Below are 20,112 nucleotides of genomic sequence, written 5' to 3' on the forward strand. Positions count from 1 at the left end.
GGGGCACTGTGAATTGTTCCTGCAGTGAAGGCTGAGGACACGGTGGAGGATGAGGAGGCAGAGGCGGACATTGTTGCAGGACTAACGGCGTGAAAACGTGGAGGCTGAAGCAGCGTCACCTGGCCAAGTTGCTGGTGTAGCTGTGCAGGAACCACATTCACCCAGTGGGAACCTAAAGGACATTTATTGTCCCTGACTGTAGCTACAGCTCCACATGTCGGCGCTGCAGTGCACTTTAGAACATATAACTGCACCGCTGAACGGCAAATATATATTTTTTTTACCACTAATACACACCAAAAAGGGCTGTACTTTTCTCACTTCACGACACAACGGCTAAAAAGCCCTTTTTTCCCCACTAATATGCGCCAAAAAATGCTTTGGAACATATACCGTAACTGCACCTCACAAGGGCTAATAAGACACAGAAATATTTCCTTGTAATAAGCCCTGTTAATGTCTGTATCACACAGCACTTGCACCCTAATAACAAGAATGTTTTTCTGGAATTACAGAGCTGTATAATGGCAATTTGGATCACCATTCAGTGCAGCAAGGTGTTATAGGATTGTCCCCATAACCCAGGCTGTAACCTCCTCTACTGAACCCTGTTCTGCTTCAATGCCGTGGAATAATTCCTCCCTATCCTTTCCCTGAACTTCTATAAAACAAAATTAAAGTTTTAAAGTCTTTTTTTTACCACTCTCCCTAGCGCCTGCTGACGTCTCTCCCTGCACTAAGTACACTGGAAAATGGCTGAATCCAAGATGGCTGAGGCTATTTATAGGGCTGTGACATCACAGGGCTGGCTGGCTGCTGATTGGCTGCATGCATGGCATTGTGGGTGATCCCTTGTTCCCAGAGTTCCTTGCTCCATGTCCTCACACGTGCAGCAGCCATTTTAGGAAAAAATGTTATTCGTTAACACGAAGCGCGAGGAAATTCAGATTCTGTGCAAATCGAATTCCACTTTGTCAACTTTGATTCGCTCATCTCTATTCCCTATGATTTATCAGACACTACAGTAGATACCTACAGGAAGAAAAAAAAAAACTGCAGATAACACATCACAATATTACCATGAGTTGGCAACCTTTCAATATTTAATTAAGCTGATCTGTGGATTTTCTTGTTCTTTCTCCATATCGCAGAAGTATACATGCCTCATGGCGGCATCACCATCTAAAGCTGCTGTACAAGTTCAACATGGATCTCCTGATGTTGATGCAGCAAAGACCTCTGGGTACCTGTGCTCATCCTTACAAGAATAGTTGGGCCTCGATCTGAGATTATTTTGAGAACTATTTTGTGTTTTCTGAGATTATATCTCTAGGGGTTGGAGAAATGATTTGAAGTCTTGCATAAATGTGTACAAAATGTGTATTTTATCCTTGTCTGAACTCTGGAGAACAAATCCGGTGATTGTTGGTAATGTCTCCATCAGTATTCACTCCCCAAATGTTGCATTACAAGCGCATGAACATCTCTGCTACTATTACTTCCTGCAGGAACATAATATGTGGAACCTTGTTGGGCATGAAATAAGCTCTTTTCTGATAGAGGCTCCATTTGTGTTGCTCATTTTTAAAATATTGGACTTATTTGTAAGGTTACAGATTGCCTGATATCTCACAAGCATCACCAAGAAAAAATAAATAAATCCTCTCTTATTGTTAGAGATGCAGTAATACTTAAAAAAAGAGAGATTTAGGGCTTATTCACGCCACCGTGTTCGTTTTTGCTGACCGCAAATTGCAGATCCGCAAAACATGGATACCGGCCATGTGCGTTCACATTTTGCTGATCACAACGTCCTTCTCCATGATAAAAATGTCTATTCTTATCCACAAATATAGACAAGAATAGAACATCTTCTTTGTGGGGCAACGGAACACAAGTGCAGATGCAGACAGCTAACCGTGTGCTATTCGCATATTTTGCAGTCCCATTAAATAAATGGGTCCCCTTCTGATCCTCAAAATTGCGAAACGGATGAGGACAGAAAAATACGGTCATGTGAATGGTCCTTTCACATGATGATTTTCATATGTGATAATATATGAGATTGTCATATGACTTTTGAAATGGTTGCCTCCCAAAATGAACTCTTGTCAGTGTGTCCTAAGAGGACATAGTGTATGGACTTTTTTCCCTGGTATGTGACAAATGGAAAGCTGCTCTATAGGAGTGTCTTCTGCTCATTCAGAACCAGTGTGTCCATGTATTAGACTGTTGGCTATTCACTTGAAACACCACCATGTAATGCTACTTTTCCCCAGCAGTGGTCACTGTAAAGAAAGTGTATGCCTGGACATGTCTTCCCCCAGTAATGGCTGCTGACCACTGGGGGTTAGAGATCCGTGACAATCATTGAATGTCACATTAACTTAATTTAAAGAAGGGGTTGTCTCATTACATCATGTGCTATGTATGTACTTGCATTTTTCTACCTCTAGGTGGTGCAAGAAAGCATGAGTGGTGGTTTGTGTGAAGCATGAACATATTTTTTTCCTTAACAGGACTCCATATGGTCAGGCATGGTATTGCAGCTAACAGTGATATAACCAGTTCAGACTAATACAATATATACTTACTGAAAAGTTTAAAGGGTAACTGTCATATATATTTTTTATTTGCTAGTTTATTAGAGCTAGGCATGTATACCTGAGTTAGTTAGTCAATGATTGTCAAACGATCTGTAATTACTTTATAATAACAGCTTTCATTAATGTCCTCTCTCCCTTTCCACTGCTCCCTTAAAAGACAGTTGCTAGGGCTTGTCTGTCTCTGGCTTAGAAGACAGGAAGACAGAAGGGCGGTCCTTCACCCTGTATGCCTGCATTAGGCTTCAGAGTGAGGAGGCGTGTCTCTCAGTAATCCAATCTGATTGGCTGGCAGTGAGCTGCTGGCTACAGCAAGTGTGTATGGAAAGTGAGGGAAAGCAGTTTTGGCTTCAGAGAACTGGCACAGGAGCCATCTTGAGAAGGTTCTCACATTGCAAATGTTAAAACAGCCGTAACTAAGGGAAAAACTCAAGTAAGACAGTGGTATGTGAAGAAACTAAAGACTGTTTATGCATAATCCTGCTGCAGCAGTAACATATGCTAAAATTGATTTTTGGATTAAAACATGACAGTTACCCTTTAATGCCTGCTAAATTTCTGTAGATCAGCAATGCTTTATTCTGCTTTATTATTTAGCCCAGTAAATAATGTATTTATGAGACAACTTCGATATAGAAAATAATCGCTGCATTTCACATGTGGATCTTCTTAGTTTTCTCTATGACTTATATCAGAAAATGTAATGCGAATGTGTTGAGCAGAAGAATCATGTCATACGTGTTTATATTGTATGTTCGCTTGTAGAACAGGCACCGATATTCTGTAGGCGTATAGAAATCCCACCAGATTACAAATTGGGACAATATACATCAAGTCATGGAAGCAATTCTCACATCACCTGTTTGGAAACAGAAAAACTGATGTTCGAAAGGATGAAGCAAGGTAACTAGGATGAACTTCTCTCAAAACTAGGGCATCAGCCTTCTGTGCAGGTTATTACTTATCAAGATATTCTTACTATTATTAGTAGTAGCAATTATATTACTATTACAGCACATGTCAATGCAAATGTCTCATTGTCATGTCTGCATTAGCTTTACGTGACTATTTCAGAGAGTTGAATGCTGTCAGTGCTGCCATCAGGAAGTTGTGGGCCTCTTAATTACTTCCATTACTGATAGAAGAGGAAGGAGAGCAGGGACACAGTGGTAAAATATATGTGGGGGCAGGGGACACACACACAGTTCGGCATGTACATAGGAAAAAAAGAGGGCGGGAGACAATTTGTTGCTTTGTAGAGGGGGGTCACTAGTGGTAGAATTGGTCTTTGTGGAGGCATTAGAGGAAGACTGTAGGTTGCAAGGGCTTTGTGAGTGGAGTGGAGGGTGGTGCTTGATAAAGGCTTTGTGTAGGGGGAGCAAAGGTTGTAAGTAAGGGATTTATGGGAGAGAAACTAGGCAATTGATAGTTATCATTGTATTCACAGACCTACAGGGAAGACTATTATTCACTAAGGGGGACCACCCACTGGACTCCTAAGCATAGAAAGAGAAAGGAGTTAAATGAACGAAAACAGGCTCTTTGCTGGTGGAAAATGGGGAGACAATTTGTGACTAAGGCTCGGTGGGAGGCAGTGGTGGCAGAAATAGGCTCTATGGAGAAGCTGGAGGAAGACACTAGGTGACAGGGCTTTTTGGGTAAGGGTAGAGGGTGGCACTTGGTAGAGGCTTTGTGTTGAGTGCAAAAGGTTGGCGACAAGGGCTTTGTGAGTGTATGGAGGTGAAACTATGTGATTGACAGCTATCTCGGAAGACTGTTAATAATAAAGGAGTAGCGCCTGATAAAGGAGTAGCGCCTACTGGACTCTTAAACATAGAGAGAACAGGGATATGAATGACATACAGGTTAGGTTAAAGATGTTTACCCCCATATAAACTATTCACAGTGTAAGTGATAAATGTATGAAGCATAGTCTCCCTTCTGCTGCAACCCCCAACAGTCACTAAAACATGGTGGCGAGAGTCCCATGGTCCTCCTCTTCTGTAAGAACAGATGAGGAGGAATGGAGAACTTGTTTTCATTGGGAGTGCCCGTGGTCAGAAGCCACATGAGAAGTTCTCATATTGGGCTTGAATTTCTGCCAAATTGGTCTTGCTATAATAAATATGTTAAATTTTTTAACACATTTTATCCTCCATGTGTTTGTGTATCTCTGTTTGAGAGACATTCAATATTACTTCTGTCATTTTGCAGCCTTCAAGTTTTTATGGTACAAAATGAGGTTCTGACAAAATGTGACATGTAATTTACTGATCAATAAAACTAACATTGGGCCCTATAGTCCTCTACAAATGAAAATAGCTTTTTTGAGAAATGCCAATGCTTTTTTTATATGCTTGGTTTGCGTTATGGTGTCAGTGGTTACAGATGTTCTATGGTTGTACTCTTTCTGTATTCAGACCAAAACTTCAACCCCTACCTAGGATCTGGAAAATTAAAGGGGAGGTCCCACAAAGATGTTTTTATGTATTTCAATCCCATACCTGGATCTGAATACCTTTGTAAGCCCAAGGACAGGCCCTCTGAGTTGCAGGCTTGAAATAAATCTAGCAGAGAAATTAAAGCATTGAATGTGGAGATATCTGGATCCATGTGAGGTACAGGGCTGGTTCTTAGAAAGAGATTGTCATTTACTATATGGTGTTTCATGTTCATTATTTACATGAATCCTACAATAACCCCTTTAAAGGGCTTATGCCAAAATTTAAATGTATCCTTTATACACAGGATAGGGGATAAGAGTTTTCTGGGTCATGTCTAACTGCTTGAACCCCCAATCTATCACAAGAATGGGGGTTCTATGCTTCCATGTATGAATGGAGTGGCGGTTCAGCATGTGCTCTGCCACTCCAATTTTCTCTATTAGACTGCTGAAGAGAACATAAGTACAATACTTATGCGCATGGTCAACCGCAGTTCCATTCATTCAGAGAGACATAATACCTCTGTTTTTGTGACTCCCAGTTGTTGGACGCGTACCAATCAGACTTTTAGCACCTCATCATCTGAATAGGGGATATGACTAATATTTGGCACAACTTTTTAATTCTGTCATATTTATTCATAACCATATTTACTGAAATACCTAAAATCTGGAAAACCCATTGGACAAATGCTCACTCATCTTAAACTTAAAGGCAATGTACACCTTTGGGGGTGATTATATGTTTTTTTTAAAATATTTAATTGTACTCATTTTAAGCTAAACATCATTTTTGCAGTTGGTCTTTATGAAAAATGTTGAACCCCTGTCTCTGTGCTGCCTTGAGTTTCTCTAGTTGCAGGTTATGAATTCTCACTCTGTTCCATCAGGTAGCTCAGCTGATGGCTCCTTATCTCTGATCTTATAAACACTTATTATAGCTCCATACTTATCTTACTGGTAAGAATGCGGCTTAAATAATATGGCCTTTTAGTAATTTAGAGATAAGGCTTATCAGATGATCGGCACAAAGTAAAAGTGAAAGCACTATTCAAACAGCTAGACAAACAGTAACCTTTTGTGAAGAGATCAGCTGAATATTTTTAATAAAGACCAATTGAAAAAGTTTATTTTAGCCCAAGAGGAGAAAAAGGAAATTACGGTATAAAAAAATTCCCCCAAAGGTGTACATAGCCTTCAAACATGCTGAAGCTTTTGTACCTCCTTCTAAGTAAGAGCCTGCTACCGTTTTCTTCCCTAAACTTTTTTTTTTCATATCACCTTGAACGGCTTTCATGTTTTATCTGTCTTTGGCATGGGTCCATGAATGAATGGGGGTGTAAATATCAGTAGAGTGCACCTCATATTAAGCATTTATTGAAAAGTTCTAGGCTGCCATTAGGAGAGGAGCCGACTAAAGTGGTCCAATTTAGGAATTTAATCAGCATGCTTAATCCACCGTCATACAGAGAAATATTCTTTATCTCTCCATATGTGGTATCTTAAAAAGGTTTTTAGTGACGATTGTAGATCAGAAGAACACAAAATGGAGCTGAGCGTGAGGCTTTTAAAAACCACTTACATTACCCTAATATACAGTAAACCTAACGCCTTCTTAAACATCATCATGAAAGGAAGAGTAAGCAAACTTGACGAGCTGAACATCCCATTTTACTTAAAAACAAACAAACATGCATTTGAGCCATGAATGCACCGATAGACCCTACCTCAAAGTAAATTCTTGGCAATGACTATTTCACTTGGGAGGGTAGAGGGCACAACAGATGTTAAGTGACATCAAAGCTAATGTTTTTAGCCAGAATCTTATGGATGCAGAAGTCCATGAAGAGTTACCAACCAAGCACATGGCAATAAGAAGAAGATACAGTTTGAAAATAGCAAATGCATACATTAGGCTAGATAGAGTACACAGCAGTAGTGGTGGTAACGAAGATATCGATGATTGCAGGGGCTCTTGTTTCCATGGTTATTTTATTGTAAAAAAAAAAAAAAAAAAAAAAAAAAAAGAGAGCAGAAAACCTCAAGGCTCGACACAGATTTTTGAGGTGGACAAGAATCTATTATATCTATTATATAGTCAGGTAAATAGTATAAGAACGTGTCACGAACCCCTATGTTCAGTTTTTTAGTTTTTTGTGTGTGAAGAGCCCACAATAAAAATGAACAGAGATCAGAAATCTCCTGCGCTGTCTACCAGGGGTCTAAACACTATCCTTCCTTCCTAATCAGCTTACACTGTCTGCATGTTTATATGGAGTCGTTAATGTAAGTGTCAATTAACACTTAGGAGATTTGATTTCTCCACACTCACAGAACCAAAGAAGCTTTATCAGTGGGGTTGCGCTGACTCATAACAAGTACAGTATTCAACCACCTGCCTAGATAATGTTCCAAACATCTTGTCTCTCTTCACTAACTCTTACATTCGGCTTTTTTTCTGGTTGTTACATTAAATAGTAAGACTTTTTTTTTTTTTACTTTATTCCAAAAAAGATAAAACCAAACAAGAAGAGTAAATATAGGATAAAGGGACACATTTATTTTTATTATTCCGAAGGGGAAAAACTAAAAATACATTATTTAAGAAATTTTATTTTATTAAGATTGAGTGTTTACTTTTTTTTATTGTTCAAAACGTTTGTAATTTTGCCAGTTGTTTTTTGGCTCTTTCTTATTTTGTACTTTTTGAATGATATGTTTATGAATATTTTTGGCATTTTCTCTTTGTAGTGTTTTTTTTATTTTTTCTTATTTATTATTTACAGATGTGTCCTCCCTTACCTTACCTTACCTCAGATTTAGGTAAGAATTCCAATTTCTTAACAAACCTATACAATACATTATCACAATATGCCAGAAAAACTGTTGACAGACTGTGATTGACTTAACAACCACTGGCTGCACATAGACATCTATAGGATAGACACATCATGACACTGCATCAATAAATAATGTGTGTTTTTAAAGCTGGCTATCTCAAGCCATACATGTTGGTATTTGCTGAACCAAGAGGATAGGTAAAGATGGATACATCTGTATATTTATTCTTAAGATCCCAACATTTTACAGTCAAGCATTCATGCCAAAGACAAATAATTAAAATATGTAAAGTTTAAATTTTTATTATTACCTTTTTGTTAACGATATAATAGGAATATAGGTATGCAGAGCACATACAGATATAAGTATTAAAACTAAGTGTCAGCCAAATTGAACCAAAATTTACACTGTTCCAGATTAAAAAGCATTGATCTTTAAAGGATAGTCGGCACTGCAATAAAATCTTTAAATGTGTGTAAGTCTGATTATCAGCCTTGATAATATTGCTAATGCAATATAAAATGAGTGTTTCTTATCTGTGCCCCTACGAACATTTTAAAGGCACTCCCAGAAAATGCATTTGTAATTGTTTGACAAACCTACATATTGATATATTTTCAGGCAGTTATGTGACCCCCCCATTGCCAGCCTGAAATAACTCTAGCAGAACAAGTAATGAATAAATGGATCTTTGGTTCCATGTGAGGTACAGGACTAATTGTGTACCTCATCATCATAGGATACAGTGGTCCCTCAAGATGCAATGACCTCAGGATACAATATTTTGAACACACAATGGTCTTTTCTGGGTCATTGTATGTTGAAATGGTTCTCTTTTTTTGCATTGCCATTACTCTGCAGGTTAGTGACCAGCACATTTCTGGCCTTATGTTCAGCTTAATCTCTGTTTCTCTCTTTCTCGCTTGAAAAATTCTCCCGAATTGAATCTTAAAGGGTTTGTGTCACCTGAAAAATGGGTATTAAGCTGGCTGACATTAGCAATGTACTAATGTCAGCTAAACATAACGATATTAGAGCTATCTCACCACCTGCCATCGTTATTGAGAAAAACAAACTTTTATAATATGCTAATTAGCCTTTAGGAGCATGGGGGGCGTTGCTCCTGCTCCTAGAGGCTCTGTTGTCCCACCTCTGGCCACGCCTAGCTACACTAGATTGACAGGGACAGGCATCGATGGTCTCCTACCTCCAGCCCTGTCTGAAGAGTAAATCTCGCGCAGTTCAGTATTTGGCGCAGGCGCAGTGAGTAAAGGGCGCTCTCGCCGGCTGCCAGCTTCCTCACTGCGCCTGCGCTGTTCAGTACTGAACGGCGCGAGATTTACACTGTAGACAGGGCCGGAGGTAGGAGACCAACGATGCTTGCCCCTGTCAATCTAGTGTAGCAGAGCGTGGCCAGAGGTGGGAGAACGGAGCTTCTAGGAGCAAATTAGCATATTATAAAAGTTTGTTTTTCTCAATAACGGCGGCAGGCAGTGAGATGGCACTAATATAGTTATTTTCAGCTGACATTAGCACATCGCTAATGTGAGCCAGCTTAATATCCATTTTTTAGGTGACAGAAACCCTTTAAGAAACTCTGATTCTACCTAATCAGAATTTTTGGAAGAATCAGTTTGCTTATCTCTACTCCTGATGCCATAGTAGTCAATGAGCTGTTATATCACTATTACTGTACATCATCATTTATTTTTATTATTATTATTAGGTAGCATACATGAACAAGAGGAGGGCTTATAGTAAAGATCAAAATGGGCTCCTCATTGTAGTGTTGGGTTTCTCCACCCAAGACGGGTCTAGTATCTGTTTATTTTCCATTCTTTGACCCATCGATAAGCTACCCCTTTCTTGCTAACAATGTAGCTCTTCAGAAGCAATGGGACATGTTATCCAGTAACAACGTGTTTGGGACCAACTAGGCAGAGTCTTTCTCCGCAAGGGCAACTTCTTATGGTATGCGTACCATTTAAATTCATGGAAGATGAAAACAAACGTGTTAATTTAGCAGAGGTGTTTGACATTTTAATCTGTACAGTGCAATTTTGCATAGAAGCATCACAATTGAGTTCCACCAACAGCTAAAAACACAAATTATGACCAGACTCTTAATAAGTGAGTTTCCTTGAACCAACTGGAGGAGTCTCACCTGATCAGCGACAGCACGAGCCAGCTTGTCCATCCTGGAGCCGGCTTCTGCAATCTTCTTGGCCGCATTAATCACATCAGATGTGTTCTTTAGTGGACCTTTCCCTCTAAGAAAGAAAATAGTGTAATTGCAATTCAATTAAAGGACTAAAAAAACCGCCCGGATTGAACTACCTTGCTCATTGATTTTTTTTTTTCTTCCTTACCCTTCTTACCATTAAATAAATAATTTGTAATTTACTATGAGTTCACCTTCTAAAGCCAAGTTGAATAAAGGAAGGCATGTGCCAACTTCCGCTCTTATCTAAAGCTCCTCGCCAGCAATTTAGTTTGATGGCTTCTTCAAGCTCATGAATTATATTTAATAGTATGTACATTTTTAAGTGCTCATTAAGCAGATAGCCCTGCTGAAATGTAACATTTTAAACAGATATTTCTGGGACAAACCTTGATGCTGGGTCCAAGACACATGATGGCAGAAGGTCCCCGTCAATGATGACTGTCAGCAGCAACCAAGTGAAGACACATATGAATGCTAGAATGTATGAGATGCATGTTCTTGTCTATCTTTAGTACCCCTTTACTGCCAATTTGAATGTAAATTTTTGTCTTGTAATGTACAGTATAACTGGTTGGTCACCATACTGTTCTAGATCTGAAATGGTTTATCTCATCTAGACATGTATAGTCTCTCCTCAGTATAAGCCATACTTGTCTGATAGCTGTATGTCTCATCTCTAATACCCTCTCATGTTCCAAAAACAGATCTTTGCAGCATGCCCCTGGGAATGGAGAGGAGACTGCACATGCGTTTCTCTTGACATTCACTGCTATGGGACTTCCAAAAATAGTTGAGTAATTGTGCTTGGCTATATTCAGAAGTCCTAAAGAAATAAATGTAGAGAGCTGTGCACGTGAGGCCTTCTCACGATTCTTGTCAGCACATGAAAAGGCCCTGTTCTTAAGACAGGATCAGGTCTCAGTGGTGCAGTTATCAAACATTTTTGACATATCTTCTTTAAGGGAACACAACGGAAATTATATGTCCCTTCATGCCTCTGGTGTTCCTGGCAAGTAACACATGCAGATTTTACTATGGAACTGCTACAAAAAATCTGTGGCAAGATAAATGTCAGAAACATTCTGCTGCATGTGAAATTGGCCTCAAGATCCACCAAACTATCTATCCTAGATTCCACCATAAGCTATGGATATTTTTGGTGAGGAACTTTGCCTATTCAACTATTAGACCAAATATCAACTGCTATTCCTGTTACCCTAATAGTTACGCCCTAGTCTTACTACTGAAATGTGTATTGGTGATGGACAATAGCAGGTGGAGGGTAAGGGGACCTGCAGGTGGCGCCATATTAACAAAAAATTAATCAACCTATTATTATTTTAATATATGCCTTTGATTTTCATTTGTGCTAAGACCTGGTGAGTCATAACTGACTCTAGCAAACCCATTGGGGTCAAATATCTAAATAACTGATTACAAGTATCGTAAGAAATTTCTGATGCCAGGAACTGATACCAAATCATGGAAGAGTAAAGGAAGTAAAATTTGATAATATCAGCTCGGATTTTATTTTTTAAAATATAGAGAAAGTGAGTAATTCAAAATACAACATATGGTTTGTTTGCTATTCGCTGCACAGAACGTTCCCACTTCATGAAACCACTTGTGACAATTACAGAGGGAAAACAAGTGGTCGTTATTTATAGTAGGTCACCATAACATCTGGTAATTATTGTTCACTCCTCTTTTTGAACTGCACAGTATATAAAGGACTTCTGCTGGGCTCACTTATCCTGTTTTTGTGTTTTTGTGAATTATGAATCATGTTCACTTCTTTTGTTAGGAAGTTTACCGTACATTTAATGTGGTGCACTTACTTCTAAGTAGGTTCTAGCCATACATAGAGACAACATTATTTTCTAGTCACCTTAGCCTTAATCTCACCAGACAGCTCCCTGATTCTTATAATGTATATTTTATGGTCATAGACAGTATGGAAAACTACTGGAAAGAAATGCATTGGGTATATGACATACCATAGATGTTGGTTTTCACTGACTTAGTTTGCAGGATCAAAAAATGAATGGTTGGTGGAACCCCCCAGTAACATTTTCATTTGGACCCTACATACTATTCTGAGACAAGGATGACAGATTCCTTGGTCTCACATCAGAGTGCCCATGAAGAGGGCATCCCTGAAAAGGTTGACCACCTCTTTCTTTTTACATAGGCTCCAAATTTGATTTATGACATCTACATCCTTAAAATATATGGCATCATGTCCACTCTTTTGTTTCTCCAGGAATAGTTATTGGGAACAGTTAAGAAGTCCTCATACACTTTACACAAATTAACAATCCCACCAAATTTGGATGCTTTAGCTGGTTTTGATCTACTATAATCCAATCTTTATACCGATCTAGTGTGCCAGCCCAAAGGGGTATAGTATAGGTAGGGTCTTTTACAGAGTAGGTTTTTACCCACAGCTGTGTACAAGAGGTGGCTGTAATGATGTTTCTCCTTGAGTCTCTCTCTATAAATATTAGCAAACTTAGCAAATTGACCAAAGGCGTACAAACTCCCAGTAAACCTCCATAATGCCAAATTGAATGGTGTAGTCCTAGATCAAATGACTACTCCATCTCAGAACGAACAGGTGCCAGAAGCAATTAACCATAACCACATGCAGCAAAGTCTAAAGCTGTATCCGTGTATTACCTTAACTGCCTCAGTCTAGCACGACCTTTAAGGTTCTCAACCTTCTGTAATAATTCAATGCTTCCTTCTCCTAGTGGTACATCCTTAGTAAAGTTACTTTTCTAGCAGTTTACACTCTCAGAAATGGTCTTTTCCTGGATAAAGCTCCTGTCTTGGCACACGTGGCAGCAGCAATCGACTTGCTGACCTCTTTTTATTGCTCTTATCTTTCGGTTAGTCTCTCTACTGACACCTAATCAGGTATGTCTTGCAACTATGGTATCTGCAAACTGTACATCTCTTCACTGTGAGCCTAGTAGCCCAAACATACCCTCCACTCCACACACTTTTTGTGCCATCTCTCCAAATATTAGCATTGTGAATATGTTTTTTAACTTACCTGGTAAAATCGGTCATCTCCATCATGATCATGCACATCTGTTTGGCTAATACAATAATGTCATTGCCACTGTCATCCCATTTGGCAACTTCTGCATCCAGTTTGCTTTTCTCTTGATGGAAGATCTCCACTTGCTCTGCAATTTTGGCTTTCTCTTCTTGTGGGAGTTGGGCCATTATTGCCTATAAGATCCAATAACACGGTGTTAAAATGTACATTTTTCATATTAGTGTAATGGTGTGCTTTAAAATAATAATCTAGCTAGAGGGGACACACTCAGTTCTTCTGAAACTATCAGGCATACACAAAAATGAGCTACATATGCATGCGGAAGACATAGCATCGGTTTTTAAAGAGCACCTGTTAGCAGGATCAACCCTATTAAACTAGGCATAATGCTTGATTGGGCTGATCCTTCTGATTGAAATTATACTTATCTTGTGAAAGTATTTTTTCTCTCCAGAAAATCACAACCGATTTTCAGCAAGATCAACTCTACTAAGCAGTAGGACTGGTTTAATAGGGTTGATCCTGCTGACAGACACTCTTTATTTCCCGAAATTAAATCAGTCTTTATACTTAGTTGTTTTCCACTGAAATATTAGACAGTTTTTATGCTACAATGCAAAAATGCCATGTTTGCAAGTACAGTGAGATACTTCACAATAAATGCGTGTATCATTGTCTGATCATTGTTACAACTCCACACCAGCTATCTAAAGCGACCTTCCAGTGTTACTTAAAAATTAAAGGAATTGTCCCACAAAAAAATTCTATTTTTTTTTAAAACAACACTTGGTTCTGAATACTTTTGTAATTGCATGTAATTAAAATTTCATTATAGCCTCTGAGTTATTGACTGAAATCTATCTGTGGAGCGCCACCTGCTGTTTGCACTTTTTCTAAATTCTTTGCCCAGCTCACTGAGATGGAAGCACATGCTCGATTCCAGCCTTCAACTGCCACAAGCTGCAGTAGAAAAGACACGCCCCTTAAGAAAGTACACGCCCCCTGAGCTGACAGCTTCAAATAAATGTTGCAGAGCAGTTGGAGCAATGAATGGGGAGATCTCTGGATACATGCGAGGTACAGGGCTGGTTCTAGCTTTGTTAGAAAGAGATTGTCATGTATTATATTTTCATTTTTCACATTAATCACCCCTTTATGATAAGCTTGGAAATGTACATAATGTGCACTGTACCTGGTGGCTTCCCTTTGAGTCAATCACCTATCAATTCCCAGTCCCCTCTGCTATTATCTACGATGATTGCCAGCGTCCTACATTACCATATGCAGTGTGCTGCAGCAGACTAAGACTGTTGGATGGACCAGCGCTGTTAGGCCTCTTTCACACTACCGTATGGCTATTTCAGTGTTTTGCGGTCCGTTTTTCAAAGATCCATTGTTCCATTTTTTGTTTCCGTCGTGTTTCTGTTTCGTTTTTCCGTTCCATTTTTCCATATGGCCTATACAGTATACAGTAATTACATAGAAAAAATTGGGCTGGGTATAACATTTTCAATAGATAGTTCCGCAAAAACAGAACGGATACGGAAGACATACGGATACATTTCCGTAAGTGTTCCGTTTTTATTGCGGACCCATTGACTTGAATGGAGCCACGGAACGTGAGTTGCAGGCAATAATAGGACATGTTCTATCTTTCAACGGAACGGAAATACGGAAATATGGAAAAGGAATGCATACCCAGTACATTCCGTTTTTTTGCGGAACCATTGAAATGAATGGTTCCGTATACAGACCGTATACGGAACGCAAAAAACGGCCCTCAAAACAAAGAAAAACAAAAAAACGGTAGTGTGAAAGAGGCCTTAAGGTCAGCCTAGTGTCCATTCTGCCTTTGTCTTCCCCTGCAGCAGGGTCCCTTCCCTCCAGCCCTACTGTTAAAGACATACTTGGAAAACATTACACAAGGGCTACAAAACATACAGGGTAATACAGCGCCACACCACCAGTGAGGTCTCCTCTGATGTAGATGTTCTCTTTCTTTATCTTTTCCATTCAGACCAGACCACCATGATTATTTCTTTCAGCCATCTCACGTCTCTGCAGAGTTTGACAACTACTTTTCCATCCTCCTCCCAGCCCTCTGAACACCCCATCATTCCACCTCTAATACTGTGCCTGCTGCTCCCCAATACTTTACTGCAGAAACAGATAATCCCCCTGAAAATAATATTACCACACAGATAGTTCTCCTTCAATAAATATTGGCACAAAGTGCCCTATATAATAACTGTGCCCAGCAAATAGTGGCCCTGAAACGTATAGTGCCATAAACATAGTGTCCTTCCAAAATAATTGAGCTGATACTGTGACAGGGTGCCTCCCAAAGTAAAAGTCCTCCCAAAAGTCCCACCAATAGTAATAATTCTCTGTCAAAGTGCAACAGTGCACCCAATAGTAATAATGTCCCCATGTGCCCCCAGTAGTAATAATTTCCCTTATTATGTGTGCCAGTACAAAAAATAACCCTTATAATGTTTGGCAGTGAAATAATTCCCCCTTGCAATGTGTGCCAGTACAAAAATGCTCCCTTATAATGTGTGGCAGTACAAAAATACCCTCTTATGTGTGCCAATACAAACAATGCTTATGACGTGTGCCCGTACAAGAAAAACCCTTTTTGTGCCCCATGTACAACTAGTATCCCCATAGTGCCAGTACAAAAATTCTCCCTTACAATGTGCGGTAAGTACAAAAATTGCCCTCTTATGTGCCAGTTAAAAAAAAATGTTCCATTATAACTTGTGTCCGTACAAAAAAACTACCCCCTTTTAGTGCCCACAGTATAACGAATTTCCCCATAGTGTCCCCCTTATAATGTGTGCCAGTAGAAAAATGCTCCTTTTTACAGCTGCAATGTCCCCATAGCGCTTTCTCCAATTACAAAATAAGTACCCGCACCCCATTGTGGCTGAATATCATGCTGCTAAATAAAAATAATAAACTGAAATACTTACCTCCATTCAGATGTCAGCGATGAGGTGCAAGACACAGACTCCTTCTTGTCTGTGTCCTGAGCTCTATGCAGCCTGGCTCAGGGAGCGCGATAATGATGACACCAACCGCTGATAGACTACAGGAACTAGGACTAAAGCCTATTAGAGGAAACGGTGGCTCAAGGAGGCATCACTCTCATGCCCTATTGCAGCATTCAACTGTATTGCTGTCCTTAGTACAGATATGCAGTTGAATATGTGGAGATGAGCGTTTCCACAATGAAAGCACTTATTGCCTATGGCCCTTCTGCTGCCCCCCTCTTGCCCCTACCTGGTGCTGCCTGAGGTGATCGCCTCACCTCACCTCATTGGCAGCGCACCCCTGTCCTGCAGGTCCTGTGAATGTCATCACACTAGTGCAGCACACTGTACATAAGGCAGTCTGAGAAGCTGGTAGTCATCTTAGATAACGAGGAATGGCAGATCCTAAGCACATTGATTTAGGAGTCCAGGTGTAATGCATCTCCTGCAACCACCATCACTGCTGTGAATTCCTGATATCTTTGCTTCAAAAAGGAGAAAACAATAAAGGAAGGTAGGGATAGAAAAAGTGAGAGAAAGATGGAAGAAGGGAGGAGAGATTGAGAAACTAAGAGAAAGGAGGAAAACAGGGAGATAAAGATAGTCAGAGAAAGACAGAAGATGGAGAAAGAGAGAAAAGATGGGAGAGGAGATAGAGAATAGTGATGAGCGGCATAGGCAATTTTCAAATTCACAATATTTCACACATTTTTGGCCGAATATTTGCCATAAATTTGCAAATTCGAGAATTCGTGATTTCCACTCATTGTTTACTTGATTGCGAAAATCGGCAATGTAATATATTCGCAATAAATTTGCGATTAGAATATTCAACACTATATTCTAAATATTAGCGAATTCTCAAAGTGGCGATATTTGCGATTAAAATTTGCGATTCGAATATTTGCGCTCAACACTTCACTAATAGAGAAGTAAGAGAAAGAAGAAGGGAGGTGGAGATAGAGAAAGAAATACAGAGAAAAGAAGGGCAAAAAGACTAAGGAAGCACAGTAAATGAAAAAGGGAAGAAGGGAGAGCGGATAGAGGAAGTGAGAGAAAGAAGGAAGAAGCAGAGAGAACAGGATAGAAAGGGAAGAAGGGAGAGGAGATAGAAAACGTAAGAGAAGGAGTAAATAAGGGAGAAGAGATAAAGTACGAGAAAGAGCGAAGAAGAGAGCAGAGATAAGGAAATGAGACAGAAGGTGGGGATAGGAAAGGTAACAGAAAGAGTGAAGAAGGGAGGGGGAGATAGAAAACATAATAGATGGAAAAAACAAGGGAAAGCGAGGGAAAGAAGCTAGAATGGAGGGGGGAAATATAGAAAGTAAGAGAGAAAGAGGGAAGGTGAAGATAGAGAAAGTAAAAGGTGGGTGAAAAACTTAATAAAGAGGAAAGAAAGGTGAAGAGATGGAGAAAATAAGAGAAAGAGAAAAAAAGGAAGGGGGGATAGAAAAAGTAATAAAGTAAAAGAAGACAGAGAAAAAATAAGAAAAAGGAAAAGAAGGAAGTGAAGGTTAGAGGGAAAAGGAAAAAGAGAGGAGGAAATGAGATAATGGAAGAGCAGAGACAGAAAGACAGTGGAAGAGATGGCAGACTCATTTCCGTATACAGCATTACAATAATGTCACACCAGAACAGGAGCCGATCACACAGCAATCAAAACACAATCATTTCACTCAAGGTTATTCTTCCTCAGTAGAAAACATTTCAACAAATATAATTTCAATAAGACAAAGGTATGAACTGAACTGTAAGTAGTTATATCTGTGTACTGATTTCTATCACAACTACTGTGTGGGTAAATAGCATTCATATAGACGGACTGATACCCAGGGTAATAAGGTTCTGTCAGAGCAGAGAATATGACGCCAATGCAGCAAGACCAGGAAAGGAGAGTGGACAGGGTGCGGGTGGAGGTGGTGAGGATAGGATTTATAGTAGTCATGGTAGCAGTCCTCATTCCGGAGCTCCTTGGGCCATCCAGTGATGGGAGGGGTGCAACCCTTCTTCCCCTCAGGGCACACCCTGGATTTGGGGCTTCTGCTTGATGTTAGGTTGGTAGAACTTGGTGTCATTGGGTTTTGTGGTGCGAGGCAGGGTATGTTCGAAGTACCGGCAAAAAGGGTAAGGGTTTGACAGTAAAGGTACACAATAGGAGGCAATAAGGAGGACGGCTTTGGGAGTGACCAGTCCACTGTACTTTACTGAGGCAAATTGGGCACATGACACACACAGGTACTTCAAAATAAAGTTCAGTCTTTCCAGGTTACATTCACAGTTTTCCCAAGGCTCTATTTAGATCATAGATTAAATGCCTCTCTGAGTCTCTTTCCAGTTAATCCCAAAAAACTTTCCAATTTGTCCAAGATGTGTCAATTTATGCATCAATATTTGGGAGGAGAAAATATACTACAGAATTGTTAAATTATGGGGATTGAAAGTAGAGTATTTACTGAAAGGGAGTCTGTCACCAACGACATACCTATGTAACCAAGCCTTAGTGTCAAATCCATATTACTCACCTGATTACAAGGGTGCTCTCATTTTGTTCCTCCCTAGTTCTCCTGCAGAGACAATCTCACTTTTTGTCAATATGCAAATGAATCATTTACCAAACCTAGGGTGGTGGTGTTGCTTTTGTTGCCCCCAAGCCCCACTGATTTCTCTGCACTGCCCCTTCCTTCGACCATAGATTGAGAAGGCCGGGCAAAAGGAATGTAACCTCGCCTTGCATTCTCATTCATGTGCTAGTCATTTTCACATTGGCACATGAATGTGTCCTGCCCCTGGTTGTGCAAAAAGTTCTGTCTGCCTGGTTTCTCCAAGTCCTGTTCAGATTCTGTATGTGTGTTCAGTTTTGGAGCTTATATCTATCTGCCTTGTTACTCCAGATTGTTTTGGGATATGTTCAGGTTATGTCTGTCTTCTGACCTAGTTCCATCTGCCTTTCCCCTTTGTCTGTTCATGATCTGTCTAAATTCTGACCTAGTTCCGTTGGTCATTACTCTGTGTCTGTTCCATGGATTAGTATGCACATTTGAAGTATGGCCACACTTTCAGGTTTCTTGATGAAGTTTTGGAAGCCAAAACCAGGAGTGAATAAAAAAAAAAAAAGAGTTATATCAGTCCTGAATACTTTCTCTCCTTTTATGATCCACTCCTCATTTTGTTTTTAGAAACCTGACTGTGTGGCAATACCTTTAGTATATACTGTGATTTTCTGACCTTGTCTGGTTCAGTCTGTGTTTGGCTTGGATTATCATGTACTCTACTTTGCCTGTACCTCTGACCCCTGTGTGTCAACTGCCAACTACACAAGGATTATTCCGAGAGGTAGCAGCGGGGTGGCTCCCCATAGTGAAAATCAGATACCTGTATAGGGGTTAAAGGTTGAATATCAGGGAACCACCAGGATAATGCCCTCAGGTCAAACCGGTTAGATGACACAGTGGTCCCACAACCATTGTCCATTGCAAAGGGAAACACTACTGTTTTGGCACTGGGATTGGTTACATATGGTTGTTGCTAGTGACAGACTCCCTTTAAGGGTAAATGCACACGTTCGGGATTTATGTTCGGACAATCCACACTGAAATCTGCAGGTGTTTGCAGGGAAATCTGTGCGGTCAATCCACAACAATTTATGCGGATTTGCATGTGGATTTGGTGCGGATTTTACTCTCCCCATTGAAGTGAATAGAGAAAAATAAAATAAATTGACATGCTGCGGATTTTAAAATCCACACTGTAGGTCAATATCCGGACTGAAAAAATACACATTGTGTGCATGAGAATTTCAAATGCTCATGGAATACAATATATATGACCTACGGTGCTGATTTTCCGCACGCAATCCTGATCATGTGCATTTAGCCTAAGATGGCCGGGGCACTGAACGT

The 20,112-nt window shown here is 39.9% G+C and overlaps 1 protein-coding gene across 6 annotated transcripts in view; it reads right to left on the reverse strand.

Moving 5' to 3' along the window:
* CTNNA2 (catenin alpha 2) overlaps window positions 1-20,112 on the reverse strand; it is a 1,975,930-nt gene that overhangs the window by 156,264 nt on the left and 1,799,554 nt on the right. For all 6 annotated transcript variants that reach the window (XM_044295267.1, XM_044295273.1, XM_044295260.1 and 3 more), the window contains 2 exons: window positions 13,170-13,351; window positions 10,052-10,157 (listed from right to left, as the gene is read on the reverse strand). In XM_044295267.1, coding sequence (XP_044151202.1) covers window positions 10,052-10,157; window positions 13,170-13,351 — 288 coding nt within the window. The remainder of the gene's footprint in view (window positions 1-10,051; window positions 10,158-13,169; window positions 13,352-20,112) is intronic.

The sequence above is a fragment of the Bufo gargarizans genome, chromosome 1, assembly GCF_014858855.1.
Source record: "Bufo gargarizans isolate SCDJY-AF-19 chromosome 1, ASM1485885v1, whole genome shotgun sequence".
Taxonomy (NCBI): domain Eukaryota; kingdom Metazoa; phylum Chordata; class Amphibia; order Anura; family Bufonidae; genus Bufo; species Bufo gargarizans.